Raw genomic sequence first — 26,963 nt, 5'->3', positions numbered from 1 at the left:
GGAAGGAAAAAATAAAGACAAAGGAGTATAGCTGTCTAGGCCCCGCCTAATTAGTCACTACTTTCAAACAGGTCCATTGACCACATTCCAATAGGAAATAGGATACCAATATTGAAGTAGTCTCATACCGGTTATCTCACAAAATTCAACAAGCGAAAGTGGTTGCTTTTGTAATTTTACCTCGAAAAAAAAGGAAGATAGAACATCCTCCAATTGTAAGAGCTCTCCCTAGCATGGAGCTGCTTTTCCCTCCATATCTGTAAGCTCAAAGCCTCGCCTCAGCCAAAGCTATCTGTTGCTAGCCCTTGGTCAAACTGGAATGATTCTTTTATGCTGTGATACAATTACTGTGATTTCTTTTAGCTTTAAATTGCTGTATTCATTCTCCATTATTTTCTCTTAAGAGGTAACATAGATCTCTACTGGTTATGGCCAGCACACTAAGCTAGACATGTAGCTCCTTAGCAGAGCACTTGACCTTGCATATGTGACGACCAGGGTTTCATCTCCAACACTGAAAAACAACAACAACTGTTACAAAAGCTGTGATACTATATGAAGTTTCTAGCATCAGGCAGCCCCCATATGGTCACTTATTCAATCAGGCAACTTCCTGATGTTGAACGGGGAATGATATTCACCTCCATCACTACATCCAGTTCCTACTTTCCTTCCCAACTCCCAAACTCTGAGTACTTTCCTTGAATGTTTTTCTCATTTCTGGGCTTGGACATATCCCCTTCCAGGAGCCTTCCAGTCTTTGCCTCAAAGATCCACAACCATTATCAGAAGACTTTTGGAAAACTTGGAATTCTTACTGTTTAGTTCTATTCAGTTTTACCACATAAATTGGTTGTCTTGTCTCTAAAAGAAAGAAGTAACTTTACCGAGTACAGCATACAAGTGGAATTGGCTATTTTATAGGCGTGTGGTGATAGCATAGTTTTCCTCAGATTTTGAACACTCTGGTCAGAATATCCAATTAATGAATTTTATAGCTTTACAATTAATGTTGCTCACCATTTTATTTTTTGTTTTAGAGCTTGTGTGCATCTTTCTTTCTTCCTTCCTCCCTCCCTCCCCTCCCTTCCTTTCTCCCCTTCTTTCTTTCATTCTTTCAAACTTTCTATCCAGTCTAGACTGAACTCATACTCACAATTCCCTTGCCTTAGCATCCCAGTTGCTAATATTACAGTGATGCACAGCACACTATAATATTAATACTAATATAAATACTAATCCCAGTATTTGAAGGCATCACTTTTAAAACTTTATTTAGCCGGGTATAGTAGGGCAGATCTATATAATGCTAGCACTCAAGATGCTAAGGCAGAAGCACCTGGAGGTTTAAGGTCAGTTTGGGCTAGAGAGAGTTCTAGTCCATCCTGGGAAACCTTGTCTCCAAAAAAGAATCTTTCTTTTTTCATTTCAAATCTATTTTAGTACTTTGTAGATCAATATATTCTACCCTTTTTAGCTGAGAATCAAAAACTAAAAACCACAATTGTGAGCATTCTACCTTTTAAATATTGAAATACTGCAATCTAATACCACCAATAGAATAATTGCTGATACAAATCCTCATATAATGAGGAAAAAAAATCACAAAGCATTGCATGTGTCCTTTTCCTCAGGAAACAGGCCTTCCAGTCTCTGTTATTTGCTCTGAGAATGTTATGCTGAAATAGTATAGATTATAGAATGTTAAATAATTGTAGGTGTTGACTCCTTGAAGATAACCATGGAACTTTCCTTGTTGCCTCCTCAGATGAATCCAAGGCAGTGGAGCCATATCTCTGAAAGTGCCAAAGACCTAGTGCGCCGCATGCTGATGCTGGATCCTGCTGAAAGGATCACCGTTTATGAAGCACTGAATCACCCATGGCTTAAGGTACCTGTGCTCATGTCTCACCATCCACATGGACTGAAAGGCTAGTGACAGCAGTGCAACACCCTAGAAGATGAACCTTTCACTCTTTGCTTGTTTCTTACCCCTTCCATCGGTGTTGTCCATCGTGCTGCTGTCTTGCACCTTATCTGAGACATGTATGATAGTCAGCTGTTGGAAAGGGCACAAAAGCAGATTACGACAGAATCTGCGAGGGAAGACAAGCTGTTGTCTGGCAACACATGTACCAAAGATGAAAAGGAACAGCTGGCGTAGCCATGTTATCTTCATTATCTTTATTTTGGGTGTGGCTCTATACTCTGTAGTACTTGACTGGTTTTCAGTAGGCATGGTATAGATTTTCTCTTTAAGGGAAAAGATATGTTTCAGAAGTTTTTGTATACCATTTTTCTAGATGAAGGGAAATCATATCTTGAGGCATCAGGAAATAATATTGTTTCATTAAAATGTTGTGCTATAATTACAGGAAATTCTTGCTTTACAAGGAAGAATACATCCTTGGAGATGTTCATAATTTTGGCCTAAGTCACAGAAGTTGTCACTGATAGAACCAAGATTTTAGTTCATCCTCCCATGACTTATCATTTATGTCCTATATTCTGTCCATTTCACTAGCTAGATGACATTGCTGCAGCTACTTCCTTCTTTCCCACATTATCAGTTTTCTGGATCTTTTGGGTCTAATGGGTTGTGATTTGTTTTTCTTGCTTAAGTTCACATGCGTGCATGCACATCTGTCTTCTCTTGCTTCTGCAAACTCTTCCAGCTTCTGCCCCCAATCTTTGCTTCCCTCAACTGCAAAACTGAACAGAATTATATGTACCCATTTCCCCAGTTTGTACCATTCCTTTCTCTTGAACTCATACTAATCAGGATCTCAATCCTACCAACCCCATTGGCAATGGGTATGCCTCGGTAGAGTACTTGCCTAGCATGTGCAAGGCCCTGAGTTTCAACCCCAGAATCTCAAAAACTCAAAAGAAAAAGCAGCTCTTTTCTAGTCATTACTGACCTTCATGCTGCTAAGTCTGTGGTCAAATCCCAGGGCCAGACCTTCTTCGTCTGTTGACAAAGTTCCATGTCCTGAAATTTCTTCCCTTGGTTCCCAGGATACCTGCCTTCTGTTTCCCTTCTGCTTGTCTGGCTGTTTCTCCTCAGATTTTTGCTGATTTTTCTTCATTTCCTTACCTGCCACATCACATGGATATGCCACTGCCTGGCCTTCATTCTTACTCCTCGTCTTTTTCTCCATCTCACTCCATACCTGGAAGACCTTGTTGAGTTTTACTGCCTTTAAGTGTCTGTACATGATGAGGCATGAATCCAGACCTCTCTCCTGAAGTATTTTTCCTTAACCTGCTATCTAACTGAGTTTCCTGATAGCTTTCTGATTTTACCCTGTCCTATCTCCTGAGCCTCAGTTTCTGTCATTGTGGTCTCCAGGCTGATCCTCAGACCACAGGTACATCACTGCCTCAACCCTCCCTTTGCCTAGAATATTCTTCTTCTAGGACACTGTGGTTTGTACCCTCACCATCTTCAGATCCTTATTTAGATACACACCAGTTTCTTGGTAAAGTCTTCCCTGGCTACTGTTATACCCTGTTGCTTCCTCCAGGGTTATGCAAGACACCAAAATAGATGTAAAAGTATTGATTAATACTGTATTCCTGGTGGTAATGACATGGAATAATATCATAGAGCAATTTTGGCATTTTGGTAAATCTTGATTCTCCTTGAAAATATTACTTCTTGGGTTGAGAGATATTATTCAATGATAGAACACTTTCCTAGCATGCATAAAAAAACACAAGTATAGTCCCCAGTAGCATTAAAAAGAATATTACTTTTGAAATATGCATTTAACCTTTTGATATTTTAATACTAATATTTCTGATTTTCCCAGCAAATATTCTTCAACAGTTTTTACTTTATTATTAGTATTTTTCTTCATGATATGAAATTAACAGCTTAGAAGATTCCTATTCTTTCTTTGCTTCTCTAAGTTTTTTGCAATGAAGCTCTTTTGTCATTTAGAAGTTAGTTTTACTGCCAAATAAGGACAATACAGCTGTTTAAGTCATTTTTAAGATCCTTTAAAAGATGTCTTAGCATTATACTGTTACAGTGGCTTTCGTTATCAAAGCTTATCTTGGCTAATAACATATTTCTTTCTGGAAATTCTTGTATCTATCAGTGATTATAGTTCTCATCTTAAGTAGTCTGAGTTCCATACAGAATAGATTTCTGGCACCAAAATGTTTTAAAATGTCAATAGCATAAAAGGAAAAGTCTGGAAAGCTGAACTCAGAGTCACTTTCATGTATGAACTACTTGTTATTCCTGGAGATAAAGAAGTCAGTGAAGAGCTTATCTAACTGGAAGGAGCAACTTTCTTACATTTAACCCTTGTTCATGTATATATGTGTCTCATAACAGTGGATACAAGTTATATTGATTTAGAATGGCAAAAATGTAAGCCAAGGCTTAATGAAAATGCCCTCAATAACTACAAAGTAAAGAAACAGAATCATGAAAATTCTTGTAATAAAGGGTATCCAAAATCAAAAGTATCATTGTTTTGAGTCAAAAATAAGAGCAAAAGAATTATTTCTTCAGTTAAATGAAATAGGTCTTTCTTATTTATTCTGTGTTGAAAAATAATCTGAGTATTAAACCGAGTAATATATGAATGCCTTTATATAGTTGTTGACTGCATCTCTTTAATGCCCTTTTCTATCTGAATTAATCATACTTATCAGAATAGCCATCCCAACAAGAGCAGGATTAAGTGCAGGCAGAGTTCAGGGTCACAGTTGTAGTAAACTTCCTAGTCTAAAAGGAAGACAGAGCCAGGCTGTGAAATGGCCACAAGGTTCTATTCTCACCGTCGTCCTCTTCTCCGTGGGCTTTTCTCTGGGCTCATTTGGTCATTGTTACTTGTCCTTTGACTTTTCGGGCTACAGCCTTATACCTAGGCTAGGATATGTCAGGAATCAAACCTAAAGTAAAATAGATAACGGAAATAGCAGCAATGTCAGCCTTAGCTTTCTCCTGAAAGCCTGGAATCCCTAAAATGTCTACATTCCTTTCTCCGCCTTTCAGTCTTCTAGCCATTACATCAGGTAACCTAGCTAGGGTCTTATTGAGCAGAGGCATGTGATGAAATGTGCTTTCTCTGTCTCATCACTCCCTACCAGGCAGTCATTTCAGTTCTTCACTTCTGAACTGATTTCCTTATCGTCATTACCTAACACTTCGGGGAATATATTTATGCTATTAGGTAGGAAAATCCAAATAATTCCACAGTGAGCTCCCTGTATACTTGTGTTAGAATGGCTAAAATAAAAATTACTGGGACTAGACAGATAGATCAAGAGTTAAGAGCACTGACCGCTGTTCCAGAGGGCTCAGATTCGATTTCCAGCACTTACATGGTGACTCACATGTAACTCCAATTCCAAAAAATCTGATGCCATCTTCTGGCCTCTACAGACACTGTGCACACATGATGCATATACATACATGTAGGCAAAACACTCATGTGTTAAATAAATGTAAACAAAAAATTAATAAATTACTAACCACACCTAATGTTGACAAAGATATAGAACAATTGAAACTCATGCTTTTACTAGGAATGTAAAAGGATACACCCAATTTGTAAAACAGTTTGACCTCCTCTTAAAAAGTTAAACAGACCAGTCACACGACCCAGCCATTCTATCTTTTTCTTAGAGAAATTAACTGTATATTCATACGAAGACTGAGTTTCATGTGAATGTTCATAAGAAGCTCTTTCACATTTGTTTACATATTTGTTTAGGTGATATGCCATGGCACACATTGGAGCGAGGGGTCAGAGGATAGTTTGTGGGGCTGGTTCTCTCTTTCATGTAGGTTCTGGGCATCAAACTCAAGTCATGAGGCTTAGCAGCAAGCACCTTTATCTCTGCCCTCTCATAATAAAGCCAATCTGCCCTGCCCCGTCCTTGTCATCCCTCCCATCTGATCTGTCTTCACTGTCCCATCACTGCATTCTCTCTACATGTATTAATTTCCACACATTCTCGCTCCTTAAACTTTGTGATAGATCCTTGCTTTATTTTGACCATTCAGAAAATAGTACCCCAACATTTGCTAATTGTTTACTTAACAATTGTCTTTCTAGCTAGTTCTGACTTGAATTTCTCAAATGGCTAGTGAAGTTGAGAACTTTTTCATATTATTTATTGACCATATTTATTTCATCTTTGGGGATCTGTCTGTTCATTTCATTAGCTCATTTGTTGAGTTGGTTGTTTCTTAATTCTTGTTAGTCCTTTATATAATTCAAATACTACTTCTCTGCCAGATGTCTGGCCAGCAAAGATTTTTCTCCCATTCTATAGGCTGCCTTTACGGTTAATTGACAGTTTCCTTTGCCTTTTTAATACCATGAGGCCCTATTTGTTGATTGTTGATCTCATTTCATAAGTGACCAGAGTCCTATTGAAAAAAACCTTTCCTATACCTCTATTTTCAAGTGTTTTCCCTATTTTTTCCTCAAATGGTTTCAGAATTTCAGGTCTTACGGTAAGGTCTTTGATCCATTTGGAGTTGATTTTTGTGCAGGGTGAAAGATAGGAATCTAGTTTCATTTTTTAAAAATAAAATTCTAAGTTGCTTCTTTGGAATTCTAAAGGGCTGCTACAGAGGGAACGATTTCTTTCTTGGCAAGGACTGAAGCAGACCCTGCATGGGGGAAGTAGCTGAATTAGATGCCCTTGAAAAGTCTGTCCTAGTTGGAAGACTTTGTGATTTTTATAGTCCAGTTATTCCTGACAGTGCAGAATGCTGAGTCAGTGTAGACTTCATTTTTAAGTGCTCATTTTACCTGACAGCTCATGATGAAGACAACCATGAAATCTGTTATTTTGCATGCTAGCTACAAAATTAAGTAGAAAAAGATGACTTCCTATTTTCACAACCATTATAACTTTAGCCACATATCTAAAAATTAGATAGCTTATTACTTTAGTTCTTTGTTATTGCTAGAAACACTATTTAGCCATCAATTTTACTGTTTATTTCTCTTGTCTCAGAATATGTATCAGTATATAAAATAAAATAACCAATTTCTTAAAATTAAATATAAACTTCACATTTAAGGACTTGACCTTCATAATTTATATTAAGCTTCTTCACTTTTTTCAGTGATTATGTATCATTGTAATCTTCTTTTATAGGAGCGGGATCGTTATGCCTACAAAATTCATCTTCCAGAAACAGTAGAACAACTGAGGAAATTCAATGCCAGGAGGAAACTAAAGGTAAGTTTTAAAAAACACCAGAAAACCTACTAGATGGAGTAAGTGATCATCCTTTTATTCTGTTTACATTCCTACAGACACATCCTTATATCAGCCATCATTTTTGCTACAGCTAAATAATTTTAAAAATTGTTGCCATTTCAGTAAACTTTTGGTCTTTAAGATCATTTTAAGTTAATATTTCAGTAGGAATTAAAACAAAATTTAGCAACTAGAATACACATATTTTCAATTTGTTTTGTTTTTAAAATTCATAGCAGAGATATGGTTATGTTATGAAACATAAATGTATTGACAGAAAATATAACATGACATACATCTATAATCCCACCACTGAAAAAAACTGAGGCAGATTTATTAGGTTCTGGCCAGCCTGTGCTACAAAGTAAGACACTACTTCAAAATGTTAAACAAACAATGATAATAAGACTTTAATTTTTAAGTGTGATTTTGGTTCACTGGAAACTGTAACTGGGTTAACATAGGATCTACAATTGAACAACCATCATAAAGCAATAAATGAAAGCCCCACTACCATAATCGGTAAGAAAATATTTGCAGATCGCCTGCCATCTTTTATTCTTCCAAGTTAATTTTCTTGCCTACTCTTCTTATCCTCTTCCTCAAAAAGTGAAAAGGCACTGTGATAATACCCTTCATGGGAAGCCATTGTAGTTCAGACCTTTCTGAACTACATCCATGGTGGATGTTTCCAGCTCTGGAAGGAAATGCTGTGGGACAGCAACACCGGAGCACAGAGATACAGAGGAAATGATTGCTGCTTACTTGATCTGTGGTGCTGAATGTGTTAAGTCTGTTCTGTAAGTGGCTGACTAGATAGAGAATGGTCTCTAGTCACGTGATTCCTACAAACTCAAAACTTGTTGAGTATTTTCAGATGTCCTAAATTACACTATTAATTTATTATTCTTTATCTCTTGAAGATTATGAATGATATTTATACAGCTGTAGATTTTTATGTAAATGTTTGGGGAAACTCTCACGTTCTAATAGCCACATGTACCTATGTGAATTTAAGTTACTTAAAATTTAAGAATCCAAGTGCCTGTTCCCCATCATGTTTCAAGTGCTCAGCAGGCTATTAGCTATGATATTGAATAGCATAAATAAAAAACATTCCCACCCTTGTAGAAGATTCTATTGGATGTTGAATGCTGATGAACAGAAAAAGAACTTTTCACATATCATTATTAATATTGAGCATTCCTATTTAAGCTTTTCTCCTAATTTTCTTGTTGTACGGAGTCCAAACTGGCTCTCCTCTATCTGCTTTTATAAGATCCGTGGCAAAAAATAGTCATTAATGATATGCCATCATTGACCTAGTGCCCAAAGATACTAGGGTTCCTTTGTGTAAGCCCTGGCTGTTCTGGACCTCACTATGTAGACCAGAATGACTTCAGACACAGAGATCCACTGGCCTCTGCCTCCTGAGTGTACCACCACCACTTGGCCAAAGGCGGTTTCTTAATGTTTGACATCTTTACCTTGACGTGTACTTAAACTGGTATAGGCATCCAGTGGAAAAAAAACTAATCATCCAGAGTAAAATTTGGTCAGCTCTTTTGCAGTTAAGTTTCCTGTCCAACTGTTCAAAGAAACTATGGGCTTCTTTTTTAACTCTTCTCTAAATCTTTTTAATCTTTCGTCCTCTTTTGGCTTCACATAACATTATGCTATGTGAGGTTGAACCTTCCATTGCCCAAAAACAGATGTTTCACTCGGGCTTGGGCTCGCCCGTCACAGGAGACATGTTCTTCCCCTGGTGCCACAGAAGCAGACTTAGACCGAAAATAGCCAAACTGGTGACTAAGATTCATTTGAACGGGGCCAAACTATCGCAACAAATAGGGGTCATGTGGATTTACCACATCCCTTTGCAGGCTATTTAAAGTCTCGAGACCAGCCAAGCAACATAGAATTAGGAACGTCAGCCTAATCATTACAGGCTTGTTTTCAGCTTCTGGCAAGGCTGCATTCCTGAGAATTGTCAGCCACCAGGTTAACACATGCCATGCCTGCCCTCCTCAAGGAGCTCATTCTCCTCCTTATGAACTTCTAGAACAAAGGCTGTAACTTCTCTGCTTTACAACACCTACCACCCCACAGTTGATTTCCCCAAGTGAACAGCTAGGTGCCCACTCATTTTTACCCCAGACAGTGATTTGAAGTTCCCCAAATGGGGCAGCAGCCTAATTTTTAAGACTACCTTAGAAATGATTGAAAAACAAATTTCACTAAGAGCCAGTTACTAAATTTTGATTATGGGTAGCAGAAGCAAGAAATACACAGCAATACATAGGAGCCGCTCTTGAGCTAGATGGGTAGATGAACCCCAATTCTGACTCTCATTGGAAACCTTCAACAAATTATCTGAAGTCTCTGTGACTTAGTGTAGTCACGGGTGAGTTACCCATGTTCCAGTGGACAGTTCCACACCTGTATCCATGCAGGCAGCTCTTGTTACACCCAGTGAGGTCACAAAGTAAAAAACAGACCCGAAACAAAAGGACATAAAAGTAGGATAAGAGCAGTGGGGAGATGTGGGGGCGGGGTGTGGCCAGAATATATTAAATACATGTAGAAATTGTCAAATAAGAAAGTATTTTAAAAAGAAAACGAACAAAGCAAGGGAGATTTCTGACAACTCTCTGTGGCTTTTCTTTATTGGTTTTGCAAATTGCAAAAGTATGCCTTGCCTGTTTCTCTGCCTGCTGATCAGTCTTCTCTAAACTGCTGGCAGTTTAGGAATGGTGCTTTAGTACTTTAAAAGCAGCAAGTTGTGATCTTATCATGGTTTTTCTTAATAGATTTTGAGTAGTCTTAACTTAAAATTATGTTTCATCCTTAAAACATGCTAAAGTATACCTAGTAAATTTGAAGAGCAAACTTCTTTGTCAAGGTTGGATAAACCAGAAAAAATGGAGAACTGCTTATATAAGATACCGTTTTTATTGCTGTGCCCAACAGGCTAGCCATAGTTTACTGGAGGAGTTGGCAAACAGTGGCCTGGGGGTCCAGTTCAGCCTTTGAGGGGTGTAAAGTTTTATTGAAAATCAATGTTGTATATCATTTATATTTGTGTGGTTTGATGGCAGAGTTAGTAGTATCAAAAAAAATCATGTAGCCTTCGAAAATATTTATGGTCTGTCCCTTTACAGGGTAAAAAAAAAAAAATGTTAACTTCTGGTAGAGTAGAAATGCTTAAATTAGGAAGAATAGGTCAGCGGATCTCAGTTCTGACCACTATTGATAACACCTTTAATCATAACAGGTTGCTAGGCCTGTCTGGACCTCAATTTTCTCATCTACGAAATGAATCTTTTAGAATTGCCCATCACTGAGATTTACTCTCAATATATTATAAAATTCTGTGAGCCTGAGCATTTTGAAACTGTTTTCCTATTTCACATAATTGACTTGCATTGCATAGTGGAACCGTGTATGGTCACTGAGCTGAGAAAACTAAATAGACCAAACTGCCAGCCATAGGCCAGAGAAATCAGGAACTAGCTGCTTCAGAGCAGTTTTTTCTGGCTCTGTTAAGTACTGGGTGTAAGTGTTTAGATCTTCAACTACAGAAGTAGTTGGGAAAAGTCTTAAAACCTAACACTAACATACCAAGAAACTCGGTTGAACTCAACTTGGAAATAAAACAAAACATCTCTAAATTTTGATTTGGGTGTGTGGGAAATGAGTTGATGCCTAAAAATTCCATTCTGCTCAGCTTTTAGGGAGCATGTATAATATGCAAAGTGAAATGAGATTCTTGTGGCTGTGAGAGTGGGAGAGCTGGCCCTACTCCCCTCGTCTGCCATGTTGTGACGAGGGTGAGAGAAAGATGGCTGACACCTGTGCTAGACAGGGGAGATGACCCTCCCCCTTACCAGCTACAGAACTCAGGAAAGTGGACCCTGTACCTTACCTGGACGATGCAGTAGTACCCTGTTGGCAGAGGTGTGGGTGAGCCAACCCCAATGTTGTAAACATGGGAGAGCTGTCCCCATTATGCACATGTTGTGTGGTGACTTGGGAGGGGGAGAGATGCCCACCCTAGCCATCCACACCTGAGGCAGGTAGGAAAACTGACCCTGAGGTCATAAGAACAGGAGAGCTGACCCTGCCCACCATCTGCTGCAGCACTCAGGAGAGTGGCCCCTACACCTCCCCTGGGCAGCACAGTAGAGCTGGCCTTGAAGGTATAGTTGTGGGAGATCACACCCTGAGGATGAGAAAGCAGACAGGCCCTTGCTCATCTCTGCTGCAAGGGGTGAATTGGCCAGGGCAATGCTGTGGAACTCACCCTGGTGGCAAAGACAGGGGAGAGCTGGCAGGCCAAGCAACCCTATAACTACCCAGGTCCAGAACTAGGGTTATGTGTTGTTGGCCCACCCCAACATCCACCCCATTTGTGATCTCCTGGACAGTGGGGGAGGTGGTCCTTTGAACGGAGGGCTGCAGGATCTCTGTAACATGAGGGCCGGCTTGTTGGGGTTTCTGTCCTGCCCGGTACCCCACAACCGGCAACTCCCAACGAAAATCACACACAAGACTCCACAAGATTCTAAACTGATTGGCCCATTAGGTCAGGCTACTTATTAGCTCTTATAACTTATGTTACCCTATTATTCTGATCTATGTTAGCCACATGGCTTGGTACCTTTTTCAGCTGTCAGCTTACATGTTGCCTCTTCGGTGGTCTGCGCAGGAGTGGCGGAGGGACTTCCTCCTTCCTGAAATACTCCTATTCTCATCACCCCGCCTCTACTTCCTGTCTGGTTGACCTGCCTATACTTCCTGCCTGGCCAGTCAGCGTTTTATTAAAATACATGATTGACAGAATACAGATAATTCTCCCGCACCAGATCTCCATAGGGAAGCAACAGGATGCCCAAGAAGAGTCCCAGGGAGGACCCAGTGTCAATGGTGTAGACTAGGGGCCTCAAACCAGACCAGTGATTCTTTTCAATGAACGCCTGCATGTAAAAATATATGGAAAAGGGGTTTACTGCGTGACTCACTGTGTCATAGTACAGCTTTCATAACAAGATTTTCCCTTTCTTCCTCCCCTCTCCCTTTGCCACTTAAATTTTATTTTGTTTTCTTCTGCGGGGGAGGGGAGATAGGTAAGATTGGGAGACATGATGTAATGGACACAAAGACTAAATAAAAAGAAAGAAAAAAGATTCTTCTGTAGAAAGATCTCAACAGTCACTATTTTTCCTATATGGTTGGTATAATTCTACATTAGAAACTTTGTTTTAACCCCATACTATTGGGAAATCTAGGCAGTTACCTCAAATGGCAGTATCAAAACCATTTGTGTTTTATTTTGTGTGTGTTTCACTTTTTTTTTTCTTTTTTAGGGTGATAATTGTAGTGGGAGTAGTTGTTTTAAGGTGATGATTTTAGTGGTTATAGTAGTGGTTGTTTTTGCTGCTTCTGTTTTAAGGCATGGTCTTGTTATATAGCCCAGGCAAGACTGGAACTCCCTGCCTCACCCGTAGTCATAAAATATCATACCTAGCATCGGTTCTTTAATTCCTGTAGTCTATTTTTCAATTAAAATTTAGAGGAAAAATCTTAACATGACACCCCCCAAAAGTGGACCTTGTGGAAATACATTGCCACTGGCTTTTTTATGTATTTATCAACAAGTTCCTACATACATGGCAAATTTATCTTTCCTTTCAGAAAAACTCATGAGCTCAACATTTAAAATTTACATAGAAACACTGATAGATTTAGACCACTTTGGCAATTTGACATTTAAACTACCTAAGTGAATAATTCTTATATAGAGCAGCGGAAGATTTGCAGTCATGCCTGCCTCTGTTTTAGTAGACTTAGTAATGATTTATACTTCCAGAATGTTCGACAGCGTTCAGAGCACTTTTGTGTACATTAAAACTTTTGGCAATGTTATCCAGCAAAGTAAGGTATATTCCCTTTGAGATTCTCAATTTACAGATAAGAAAACCTAGAGAGGAATTGGATAGATAGCTCTGTCACAAAGAGTGCTTCCTACACAAGCACAAGAACCTGAGTTGCATCCCTAGCACCCACATAAGAACACATAATTCCAGCCCTGAGGCAGAGACGGGGATGCCTAGAGTCTGCTGACTAGGCAGCCTAGTCTAATCAGCAAGCCCCTGTTCCCAGTGAGGGACTCTGTAGGTTTGACCACCTGTGCACACACATCCACGTAAACATGTGCAAATACACACACAAGAACAAGATAACCTAGAGAGCTAATGATATACTCAAGCAATGTTCCAGAGCTAGAACCAGGCGGAACTAGAGAGCAAACATGACTGTTTATGGTTTTTCCTATTAACTAAAACAGTAACTCCCATTGCTTTCCCACACAGTACTCCTAAAAGATGCCAGGCACTCAGTATGCCAGTGCTTCTTACTTGGGTTCAGTGAGTCCTCTCTGTAGCTTTCAGGATCCACACATAACCAGGTGTGGTGTTCCATGTCTATAATCCCAGCACTCGGAAGTAGAGGCAATGGGATCCAGAGTTTGGGGCAGCTCCAATTACATAGCAAGTTCAAGGTCACTCTGCTACATAATACTCAATCTCAAAAACTGAAAAAAAAAAGTTACATGTAGTTGATTCTAATGTATAGCCTGATTGAGAATTGATGTGCAAGAATAGTGTAGTCATTGTTACAAAGAGAGAATAGGAAAAGGTTTGATAAAAGAAAACCTCACAGTCCTACTACTCAGTGATACTAGTGTTAATATTCTGATATATGTTTACTGTTTTATAATTACTATTTTTCCAAAGAAGAAATCAGACTATGCACTATTTTGAAAGCTTTTTTTTCTTTTATTTTTTCGCAACAGGGTTTCTCTGTGTAGCTTTGGCTATCCTGGACCTCTTGTAGACCAGGCTAGCCTTGAACTCAAAGGATCTGCCTTCCAAGTACTAGAATTAAAGGTGTTCACCACCACCGCCTGTCTTGAAAGCTTTTTAAAATATAATTTATTGCAAACATCTTTCTATTCTACTAAATATCCTTTCTACCACATCATTTTATGATGACAGAGTCTTGTACCATATGGTACATATGCAAGTCCAAGATGTAATTAGTTTATACACTTCATTCTGCAAATGGAAGTGGTATAAAGTGATCCAAAATTGTTTTGAGAGCCACCTCTCTCCTAGCCAACATTTCTTACAAATTTATTTTCTGCATAATTCTTAAGGTAATTCTTAAGGTATTTCTTAAGGTATTTAGATAATGCCTTATGTTTGTGGGTGTGTTTTAATTGTATGGTTTTTCATCTTTTTGCATTAGGGTGCAGTACTAGCTGCTGTGTCAAGTCATAAATTCAACTCCTTCTACGGGGACCCTCCTGAAGAGTTGCCAGATTTCTCTGAAGACCCTACCTCCTCAGGTAATTGGGAAATTCACTCATTCACCTGTATGAATCACTTGGCAGATATCTTTTTCTCATCCATTCTGAATAATCTTTGTGGGAATTTAGTCGAGACCTCCAAGAGATTCTAAAGAAGTTTGATACCCACCAAATCCTACCTACAGGTGTCTGGTTCCTCTTTATTTAAATACCAAAGCTGTGTTCCCCAAATGTTCCCAAACCAACATTATGCCAGTTTCTCTTTACCTCAATACTTCTTCCCCTTTGTACACTCCAAACTCTGCACTCCATTTCATCCACCCCAATGGATAATCAAACTCTCTGGATCTCGATGATCATCTTCTCCCCCTGCAAAACCTTCTAATAGAAGATTTTTTCCCATGCCAGCTACATGGAATCAGAATTGGGGACAGTGCTGCTTGAAATTTAGTCCTTCCATATAAAAACTTCCATATAAAACTGTGAGCTTTAAACAGTTACCAAGTTCTCCTTTCTGTAAAGTCTCTAACTTGTGTGTGCAAGTATTCAAGGAAGAAACTCATAGAAGAGTTACCTGTTTTGATGAATGATACGTAAGTACTCCTGGGTGAGAAAAACCTGCTAGTGCTCACACAGTCATTGTGCAAAATGCTCACATTTACATCTGACCGATGAGGTGTTCACCAGGACCATTCACTAAAACTCTAAATGACCAATTTAGATGCAAAGTGCTTAGATTTCTTTTTCCTTTTTATTTATTCTTCTTTCATACAATACATCCCTACCACAGCCTTTCCTCCGTCCTCTCCTCCCAGTCCTCCCTCACACTTCTTTTTCCCCAGATCCATTGCTCCTCCATTTCCCCTTCAGAAAAAAACAGGCCTCCCAGTAATATCAATCAGCTCAAGGCATAACAAAATGCCGTAAGACTAGGCACAAGCCCTCATATCAAGGAAGCCCAGCAGAAAGAAAAGGTTTCCATGAGCAGCAAAGAGTCAGAGACCCCCCCCACCCTGACTCCCACTGTTAGGAATCCAACAAAAACCCCAAGCTTAACAACCACAGCATATATGCAAAGGACTTAGCCCAGACCCATGCTGGCTATGTGGTTGCCACTTCAGTCTCTGTGAGCCCCTATGAGCCCTGCTTACTTGGTTCTGTGGATCATTTTCTTGTGGTGTCCTTGCCCCGACTGGCTACTACAATCCTTCCTCCAACTCTTATGAGGGGTTCCCCAAGCTCTGCCTAATGTTTGGCTGTGGGTCTCTGCATCTGCTCCCATCAGCTGCTGGAGAAGCTTCTCTGATAATGATTGGGCTAGACACTGATCTATGAGTATAGCAGAATATCATTAGGAATAATTTCATTGACTTTTTGTCAGTCATGTTTGATTCTACCCTAAGTCTCTAAGCCATCCAGCTTCTGGATTCTGGCTGTCCAGTGTTGGACATGGGCTCCTTCTTGTTTATTTACTTAGCTCCTGTGTTGTATGTCATCGAGCCTCATCTTTACTTCTGTTCAAGACAATTTTTGCATGGTTGAATTTGTCCTTCTAACTTGACTTTTATATACCTAAACTGGTTTCTTTAATATTTGTATATGAGCATTAGAATTCAGACTTGAGACCCTTCCTACAGCATGAGGACATCAGCAATATATAAGAGTCCTTTTTTCCTTGGTGGGTCTAGAAATGTCAGTGTTTATACTTCTGCTCTCTCTTCATGCACAGATGTGCACACATAGACTCAATCTCTTACCAAGCAGTATGTGTCTACACCATATGCAAAACGACAGGACTGAGTTTCCCAATCCAGCAGGTGTGTACTTCCTCCTTTTGACTTTTACCAATTGGGATATGAATCTTCCTCTTTTGAGTGAAGGTGATTTCCAAACACATTCAGAATCTTAGAGAAGTGACAGGGGAGAAAGCCCAGAGGCTTCCTCTTGTGCTGCCCCAGGATCTGCCTGAGCCCTTATGGTGCAGTGGCCTGGGGCATAGTTGTCATTATACACATGCTCGGATCAGTTGTCTCTGCCCTTTTCCCCCACTATATTTTGTTCCCATCCCCTGGACAATTTTTAGAGCTTAACCATCTCTCTTCTGGCTTTCAGCATAGATTACAGTTGACCCTATGTAGGGAGAGTGCATCCAGGCATGGATTTTATTTCATATTTGTGATGACATACTAGATTCACAATTTGTACTATATTTAGAATAAATTATCTCTTTGAGATGTGTGCTCAATGTCTGTCACTTTCTAGAAAACATTGTACTCCTTGTAAATCTCTTTGTAAATCTAATCTCCAGAATTTGACTTTAACTAATATTTACCTCTCTACCCACTGAGAACGTAATGAGGACATAGGTGTTCTTTTTCTGAAAGAGTTGAAATTTTTCTTTACAGAAAGAAATTATATTCATAGACATGCTTATTTATATTAAACATACTTTATCATCTATGTTTTCCCTTTTTTAGTACAATCTTTAAATGATTTAGTTGAAACAGTTTCTTAGTTTTGTTGTTTTTAAGCAACGACAAAAAAGCTTCTTCCACCACCTTGTAGGCAAATCGCAAGATCTCACATTAGTTGTTCACAATTGAAAATTCCTGCTTGGCATCCCTTTCCTGCATTCTCACTTTGTTACCCTCGTTTTCTTCTCTTCTCTTCTCTTTTCTTTAATTCTTGGAATTTCATGATCTTCTAAGCAATGTATATTTTAAATGGCTATGGCAATTACCTGTAAAGGATTTTTTTCAGTGATGCTATATGGGTACCACAAACAAAAAGTAGAAGAATTAAAATCTAGATGCAAGTAAGTCACTACCATAAATGAAGAGGAAATTTGTATGTAGTCAGAAGTGAAAAGCAAAGAAGGTTTTTAAAGAAAAGTGTAACATTTTCCTACACGCTTCACATAGCTAAGAGAAATTGTTCATGCATTTCTAAAATTAATTTTTAATACTAAGCCTTTTGTGGAAGGCATTCTGCCCTAATCAACATTACTGACCAAGCAGCCATCTGGCTACCTGTGTCCTCGCTGCAGCCGACACTAGTGCATCTGCTGCAAAAAAAAAAAAAAAGCCATTTCTGTATTTTATCTAGACTCAAATAGAGCTTTGCAATTTTGTAAATGAAAAATCTACATTTGTTTTCCATTGCTTTCATCTTTTTAGTATTTCCATTAATTTTCAAACCCAAAATCTTCTCTATTTATCCTTATACTTGTTCATTTTAAATTCCCAAAGTTATCTTTTCCTCTGTCTTTCTGTTTGAATTTGTATGGGTTTGTTTTACACTACAAAACCAGAAGCACATTTTGTGATTACCTGCAAATGTATCCAAGCCCAAGACAAGAAAGAGAAATAGCTGCAGAACCTATACTTGTAGGGTACTGCTGGGGGGTGGGCAGAAAGGGCTGGGAAGACAGAACAGTGTATTTCACCAGCTGCCCATTCTTTACACAGACTGTCCTTGTGTTCTACCTTACATAATACCTTTTCTGTTCTTACAGAGTGATAGGTTGGTACATTTTTTTACATAAGCCTAACAAAAGTAATAATTGGCAATCCCAATTTTGTGTCCCAAATTTTCTTAAAATTCTCTCTACATTTTTTGAGGAGAGTGACTAAAACTGCTTGCCCACAAAATGCAGCATGTTATATCCTTAAATTGAAGTTTAACATTGTAATGTTTATACATTTGAGAAAATGTGAGTATTTAAAAATTACAGTTTAAAAGTTAATAAGCTCCCCAGCCTGTCATCCAAAGAAAAGTTGGACATGTTTAGGTATGTTATTGTAATGCAAAACATTTTTTCTTAAAGATACTTTTCTATTTTGATTTTTATGACCTTCATTATGTATTTACTAGATTCACTAAGGTTAATCTTATGGTAAACAGTTGTTTGTTACTTAATTCAAAGTGGAAATAGTCTGTTCTCATATTCCAAAGCAAAGAATTTAGAATTAGATCCCAGTAATTGATGTGTGAAATTGGGGGGGGGGGGGGTTGTCAACTGGGTGACTGTGCTTGTGGCTTATCTAGTGGGCCCAACTATGGCTTGATGACCTGCTTGCTCTAAAATCATGTTTGTCCTTTGTCCATATGCTGCCTTCCTCCTAGGACTTCTAGCCGCAGAAAGTAGGTATCCCTTTGTTTTCCTCTAAGCTTCATCTTTATGCAAAAGTGTTTGGCTTTGCATGGTTCATAATTGGCTTGACTTTTCCATGGCTGTTTGTGTTTACATGTTTAAATGTGAATTTTACACTGTCTGACCATAAAATGAGAACTGATATGTATTGATTTCCTGCGGCATTGTTATTCAACTTAATTTCTCACTTATTTCAAAAGTCAAAAGGAGGCAGAGTTAAATTTTCAACCGCACTTAATATTATTTCACATGTGAATTTCAAAGACAAATATATTCATTCAGGGAAAAGATAATATTTTATTTTGAAGTTGGCTTTCAAGAAAACTTTTAGGGTAAGTGAATTTCCTTTCGACAGTTTCATACATAAGTTGCTGATACAGAGTCCATTCTCAGTTTATCAATGTTGGGCTGTGAAATGAGTCCTGAAACCATGTCCTTTAACAACTTGACCATTAAATATAGTTATCAGAAGGTATAGAGGTACACTGGTGCAACCCCAGCACTCAGGAGAGTGAGGCAGGAAAATCACACATGGAAGACCAGTCTGGACTATATAGTGAGGCACTGTTAAAAATAAATAACAGAGAATAGTAATGATGGGTTTACCTTAATTGCAAAAAGATGTAATCTGAATATGTGGGAAAATTAATGTGTAAGAAATATGCACACATATGTAAGTAAAACTGAGACAGTCCAGATAAAGTAGGTAGTTTGCATTAACGTCAGTATTCAAAATGCAAAATAAAAGTGATGTTTACTAAAGGAAAGTAAATAAGAGACAAAGATAATTTAGAAAATCTGAATGCTGACAAATTCATTACCACTTTTGTTGCATTTGATATTTTTAACTAAATTTGCAGCCAACACAAAAATCCCATCATATACTGGTGGTCTGTGGCTGAGTACTGAATTGCCTCATTCTCCGTGCAGTGCCTGTGGATCAGAAGTAGGGCATTGCTTTGCTAAGTGCCCCTGCCTCAAAATCTCTCGCAGTGGTGCTCTAGAGCTGCCATCCCCCTTTGAAGGCATGACTATAGGTGAAATCTTTCAAACTCACACAGTGGTTAATAGAAAATTTCTGTTCCTCGCTGGCTGTGACCTTGTCTATAAGACTGTTCACAACCTGACAGCTTACTGCCCGAACACAAATGACTAAAGAGAAGTCAAGAGTTGTTCCCTTGTTTTTTCAAGACAGGGAACAATTTTTAACCTTGCCACAGAAGTGCTATTCTATATGCTCAGTCCCCATGCCAGGAGGAGTTGATCACAAACGGTAAGAATAGCAGGGGGCAGAATCTTAGGGACCCAGCAGCTACCTATATATCCATGCTGGTATACAAATATAAAAATATAAATATGTATTATATTTTAAAGTAGAAAATAGAAATATAAAATATAAATAAAATATAAAAATGAAAATCAAATAAGCAATCAATCTCTTCCTTCCTTCTTTCCTCTTTCCTTATTCTTTTCCCACTATCCCGTTTAATCAACCACACGCCTATCATCACAATTGAGGATGAGCATCCTATCAGTCATACTTACTAATCTGTGTAAAATGTTACACAAATGGGCATTTAAAGGATAGCCAAATATTGTTAAAGTACTTTGGAAAAAATAGTGCTCAAAAAAATGTTACTACTTATGCCTACTGTCACACACCTCTAAGTCCCAGGACTTGAGAAGCAGAGGCAACGAGATCTCTATGAGTTCAAGGCCAGCACAGTCTATATAGTGAGTTCCAAGACAGCCAGAGCTGCATAGTGACATCCAATAAACATGATGTCACTAGAATTGTAGCCTACGTATGCTGATGAAATATATATGTAGAGTTGCTTAAGAAACTTAAGATAATACATTTTTGAGGTACCTATACCATAATCTACATATATAAGGAATCTGAGACATTATTACCATGTGCAAATTTTCACAACTGGAACAGGATATAGTACACATGTCAGAATTTAAAATACAGTTTCCATTGTGGGATTTATTATTACATAATTATAGTTTGATTCAAAGACTTGCTTTATGCACTGAAAATAAAAGCTGTTGACTAGGGGGCGGTGGTAAGAAGAGACGGGCTGCAGTTAGACGAGGCCATATCTTTGAGTGATGACAGTGTACATTTAAATTGGTGAGTTAACTTAATAAAGTACATTTTTGATTAAGAAAAAAAATTGAGACCAGGTCTCACTATGTAGCCCTGGCTGGCCCTGAACTCACAGAGATCTGCCTTCCTCTATCTCCTGAGTGCTGGCATTTAAAGACATGTGCCACCAAACCTGGCAAAACAAAATATATAAACATTATATTGCTTAGCTGGGGACAGGGTTAACATCTATAATCTCAGCACCCAAGAAGGATGAGACAGGATAATCATAACTTCAAGGCTAGCCTGAGCTACATAATGAAACTATCTTTAAATAAGGTATCATGTTGTCAAGGGAGAGGCTTTGACTGGGTGATGAGAGTACAGTGGGACAGTGTTGTGTTAATGAGCCTCTTCTGAGATGGGCAATAGATGGTATTGCTTACCCTTTTAAAGAAGTGGCTTGCGTTCACATGCTGCATTTTCCAGTGTTACCATGTTGCTTAGCTGTACAAGAAATGTATGTACACAAAAAATGCAAACAGATCTTTCTTGAAATGACTCCAGGTAAACATTGGAGCACCCAAGCCCATTGAATGGTAAACTTGAGATTCGTATACTTTGCTGTATCTCAGTTTTATCTGGAGAAGAATTGAAATCTCTGCTGAACTGTTTAAGAGTGAAGTGACTGGTGTTAGCCACTCTGCCACTTACTTTGCCATGAATGAGAAATAAAATGACTTGCCAGATGGATAACTGGCTATACAGTGATAGATCCATACAACAAGCTTTGAACAACTCTGTGGGCTGGGTGGTTCTCAGACTTTCTGCCTGTTTGGAGTTGTTCGTAGTTTGCTATGTGGGGAGAAAGGTTTTGAGAGGGACTCAGACTACATTGATGCTAAGAACCACATAGTTTAAACATTATTCTGTTTATTTTTCTGTTGTCTTTTTGGGTTTATTTTCACTTGGTAATTTTTTTGTGAGACTTTACCACTCTTGAACTAAAACTGTTCTGGATCCAGAGCTTTTATTGACCTTAAAAATAGATTCCCCTTTAAATAAATTATCTGGTTGCATTGCTGAGGTAATATGTGGTATAAGGTTATAGAGAGCACAATGGAACATGAGTCATAGTTGGGTGCTAGGATTCATTCCTTTGCTCCCCATCTAAGAGTAGCCCTCAGATAGGTTATTGAACCTTGATAAGCCTCCAGTTTTTCAAATGTAAAAGCATTTGCCTGTATAACAGTGTTGCTGTCAAATCACGTCAGATAGCAAGGAGAAAATACAAATTACAGTACATGTATTTGTATGAAAATAATTTCCACTCTGATTTTTATCTGGGCATGCTAGCTCACACCTGCAATCCCATTTCTTGGGAGACTGACACAGGAATTTGAGGCCAGCCTGAGCTACATAGCAAGATTCTGTCTCCAAAAAATAAAAATGTTTTCTGTGGGTAAATCTTCTATTTTAATACTTAACTCTAAATTCTTCAAAATTTGTTTAGAAAAAAATGCTTTTAATCAAGAATCATTGATAAAGCATCCTTTTGAACCACACATTCTATAAAGTACAGTCCAGAATACAAAAGCAAATAGGATGCCTGTGCTTGTGCCATTAGATAGCTGTCGTCTAGGGAGAACTTGTGGACTACTTATTGGCTGATTGGTTTGTTTTTTTTTAAGGCAGTTAAACATTTACTTCAGGGTTTTATAGGAAAGTGGCATTTTCAATCTTTAAAAAAGTCATTAGTTCCTATATAACAAAATTGATCTACAAAATGAATACTAGTAACAGCTTAATCATCTGTGTCTAGTGCCTGTATTTAAAATCTGAAGCAATAGCAGTGGGGAAACCTTACCAAAATCTTTGTGTCAATGTATTTTTAGCCAGGTTTATTTATTTTATTTTGTATGAATATTTTGCGTGAGAGTGTGTGTGTGTGTGTGTGTGTGTGTGTGTGTGTGTGTGTGTGTGTGCGCGCGCACTATATGTTTCTGGTGCCCTCAAAGATCAGAAGAAGCATTATATCCCCTAGAATTGGAGTTGCAGATGGTTGTGAGCCACTCACGCAGCCACACGCTGCTGGGACTCAACCTGGGTCCTCTGCAAGTGCAATCACTGCTTTTAGTACTAAGCCATCTCTCCAGCCCCATGTTAATTTTTATTTTCATTGAAGAACTATGGGCCTTTTAGATGGGTTTGGTACTTGATTAGAGATACTAATTGTACTCATCCATCAGCCCCAAAATGTGTCTTGTGGTTCTGCTGGTCAAACCCACAGAAAGAAATAACAAGATTCCAGGCAATGGCACAGCAGAGGCTGGAGGATCTCTTATAAGTTCTAGGCCAATAAAAAAAATAATAAGACTAGAATTGGTTCTTTAAAAAGAAGCTATGGAAATGGTCACAGTTTGGGATGGAGTGTAGCTCAGTAGAAGAGTATCTGCCAGCCATGAATGGAGCCTTGACTTCAATCTCCAGCTCTGAAAATAATAACAGTAGCAGCCACAGGTAAAGGAAAGATTTTAAAATTAAAGCAAAACCATTTATTCAATTTGAGAAATGAAAGAAAAATTAAATGAAACAATTCTACATAATTACAGAAACTTGGTGACTTTTTTTCAATGCCGTAAGTAGTGATTTGAGTACAACTGGGGAAGTGTTCCCTTTCAAGAAGGAGGGTACATTAAATGTGTAAACTAGTAATGGACCATAAGTCCCTCCAGAAGGGACAGATAAAGAGGTATAGTAGACCATTGGAGACAATGGGAATGCAGGCTAACAGATGTCTGCCATGTTTCCAAAAAGACATCCATCCAGTGGCCCCATCAGCAGTTTATCCCGTGGTTAAGGCGGGGACTTTCTGCTCATCCTCCTCTTCCTCCTCAACCCTGTCCCAGGATCACTCACTTCAGGGTGTAGTTTGCCTCCTGCATACACCAACCCCGGAGCTCCTTGAGGATTGAGAGCATAGTTCTGTTTTCCTTGAAGCCCCTACCTAGCACCTGGCACAAAGAAAAAACATTCAGTTCAGTAAGGAACTTAGTTATGGGCTGATGCACTAGGGCCAAATTCTTTTCCAACCTCTATATCTATGCATGAACCACGACTTTTACAGTTTCCTATGTGCTTCCTAGCACAAGCAATTAGTATAGTAAGTCAGGCAAAGCATAGACTTTTAAGCTAAGCCCTAGTTCTACCGCTTCCTAGCTGGAAACTTTGAAAAGCAAATCTCTATCTAGAAAGATGGAATGATATCTGCCTTTATGTGTTGGCAAATAATAGAAACTAAAGAATTAAGAGCTGCTGTCATTATGAATTCTCTTTTAAATTTATCTTTATTATTTTAACTGTATGTGTATGGAGGGGGTGTATGCCATGAGTACAATTGACCGCAGAGGTCAGAGACATCAAATCCCCCTACAGCTGGAGTTACAGGCAATTGAGAGTTAGGAATTGAGCCTGGGTCCTCTACAAGAGCAGCAAGTGATCATAAGCACAAGCCATCTCTCCAGCCCTTATTAATCATTCCAAAGGACAATCTAGTTCACAGCTTGTAGACATTATAAAATACATAACATACAGACATGCCTTGGGGATTTTATAACCCTTTAAAAAAAGGAATGAACAGAAGTCCAGTGAGTGACATGTGGAATGTGATGACAGGGCAAGAAAGGCACACGTACTTGGGGAGTTCACAGATCCACCAGTGATATTCCCTAGTCAGGTACAAGCGGGAGTGCTTTCCAATCACCAGCCTGGCCACCTTAGTATTCACTTAATACATGATCGTTTTGTTTTAATCTTATTAGTAAGCTGCTATATATATATATATATATATATATATATATATATATATATATATATATATATAATTATGTATAATATATACAATAATTACTAAAATGACTGAACGAAAATAATATAACTAGGTTTTATATTATCTGACTTTAAGTGTACAAAAACCTATTTCCTTAATATTTTTGTTGTTTTAGTTTCATAAGGTTAGGACTTTAGAACTGATTTTAACAATTTGATAACCCCAGTATCATTTAATTCTGCTAGTGATGATGTGCTTTAAGGAATTCAAGATTCATGGGTACATTGGGGACTAATTTTTTTCTACATGTTCTCTTAACTTTGCAGATCTTTCAGTAAGGATGAACAAAGTTGGTTTTGTGTTACTTTACAGTGTGTTGTTGTTGTTGTTATTTTGTTGTTCTTTGAGGGTTTTGTTTGTTACTACATTGATCAAAATAAAAATCCTAAAAGTGGGTAGAAGGCAATAGATTGCATCTGTCCATACACCTTCAGGAATACCAGGGGCAGGGGACTGATTTCTACCTTGTACCTTTTTATCCCATTCAATACCTACTTAATATTTCTCGTGAAAATCTCGATAGCCTGATAGGCATAAATTATCCCAAATTTCAAAGTACCACTAGTTACTTCTCAACAAATAAATGGTCAAACTAGCATATTCATGCCATGGACTACAACTCAGCAGTAAAGAGCAACAAACTGGATGACTGCAGAGAAGTATGCTAGGTTTAAAAAAAGAGCCAATCTCCTGCCAGGTGGTGGTGGCACACACCTTTAATCCCAGCACTTAGGAGGCAGAAGCAGGAGGATCTCTGTGAGTTTGAGGTCAGCCTGGTCTACAAGAGCTAGTTCCAGGACAGGCTCCAATGTTACAGAGAAACCCTGTCTCAAAAAACTTAAAAAAAAAAAAAAGAACCAATCTCCAATGGTTATATACTATGTGATTTCACTTATATAATATCACAAAAAGACAAAATTATACAAGTGAAGAACATATTTGGTAGTTGTCAGGGATTAGTAAAGAGCAGAACAGGAGGAAGATGAGTGGCTCTAAGGCATCGTGAAGATGCCTGTAGGGGTAGATGTTTTGTAGCTTATTTTACCTATATCATCATCCTGACTGAGATATCTACTAAAGTTTTGTCATATAACAATATTAGAGGAAACTGAATGAACTTAGATCTTTGTGTCATTTTTTTACAAGTGCATTGCATCTATAACTATTCCAAAATAAAGACAATTTTTAAGTAGCCACAGGAATTTCCATGTGGATAGATTTGTGACTTAAACACCAAAACTTTAACATAGCTAAGTAGTACTATGAAAATCAGTAGCTTAGGTAGCAACTTGTTTTTGCTATTGTAGAAACCTTGGAACATATGAACAAAAACAGGATAAACTGAGTAGGGAAATAATAGCTACTGTTACTCTTCTGGTATATTTAGTCCTATTTTTTGCCACTGTGTGTGTATCTGTCTGTCATTTTTTTACCATAATTAGGAAATATGTTACATGGTTTAGTGTTCTACTGTTCTAAATTTTATATTATGAGAATTTTCTTGTATCTTTAATTTTTTTAAAAAATATTCATTTATATATTTCATTATGTGAACATCCTATAATTTACCTCAGCATTAACATTTTGGATCAGGCAACTCTGTTGTAAAGTGCTGTCCTGGACCTTGGAGAATATTCAGTACCATCCCTAGCTTCTGCCCCTACAGGCCAATAGCCACCCTCACTTCTGCTATTGTGACAACCCAAAATAGCCCCCAGACACTAAGAAATGTCCCCTTGGAGAACAAAATCCAAATCTCCCACCCAGCTGAGAACCACTAATCTGAAGACATAACTATGAATGAAGTAGTTATCCTTAGACTTTCTTGGTATATACAAATGTGCTGAAGCCTCTTGGGATTCTTCTTATGAAATGTTTATTTACATGTTGTCTGTAGAGTAAAACACATTCTTGAAGGCTGTGTATATGACTTTAATAATGTTCATGTGTATCTTTCACTAATGATACCTACCTAGTGTGCTAAACATGAGGAAATGTAGGGAAACTGATAACACTTCCATTCTCTGCCCTAAAAAATGATTTTCTAAAACTTTCATGTGGTATTTGGATGTGTCCATTACACATGCGCCTGTTTGTCTACCAGCCCTTTGTCTTTGGGTCTGTATAATGTCCTGAGACAATGAGAGTAACTTTGGTTCTCTTGACTTCAGATGTAAAGTTTAAAGAGGAATAAACTGACTGGGGTCTTTGCTAACTA

The 26,963-nt window shown here is 38.3% G+C and overlaps 1 protein-coding gene across 14 annotated transcripts in view; it reads left to right on the top strand.

Moving 5' to 3' along the window:
• Cask (calcium/calmodulin dependent serine protein kinase) overlaps positions 1-26,963 on the top strand; it is a 350,284-nt gene that overhangs the window by 247,102 nt on the left and 76,219 nt on the right. For 9 of the 14 annotated variants that reach the window (XM_048461592.3, XM_048461590.3, XM_048461587.3 and 6 more), the window contains exons 8-11: positions 1,769-1,891; positions 7,138-7,221; positions 14,551-14,650; positions 18,737-18,754. In XM_048461592.3, the coding sequence (XP_048317549.1) occupies positions 1,769-1,891; positions 7,138-7,221; positions 14,551-14,650; positions 18,737-18,754 (325 nt within the window). The remainder of the gene's footprint in view (positions 1-1,768; positions 1,892-7,137; positions 7,222-14,550; positions 14,651-18,736; positions 18,755-26,963) is intronic. The other 5 variants (XM_048461595.3, XM_085684363.2, XM_048461593.3 and 2 more) reach the window with 1 other exon arrangement.

Source organism: Myodes glareolus, chromosome X (assembly GCF_982192425.1).
Source record: "Myodes glareolus chromosome X, mMyoGla1.1, whole genome shotgun sequence".
Lineage (NCBI taxonomy): Eukaryota > Metazoa > Chordata > Mammalia > Rodentia > Cricetidae > Myodes > Myodes glareolus.
The sequence above is the reverse complement of the archived record's forward strand: the minus strand, read 5'-3'. Positions and strand labels throughout refer to the sequence as shown.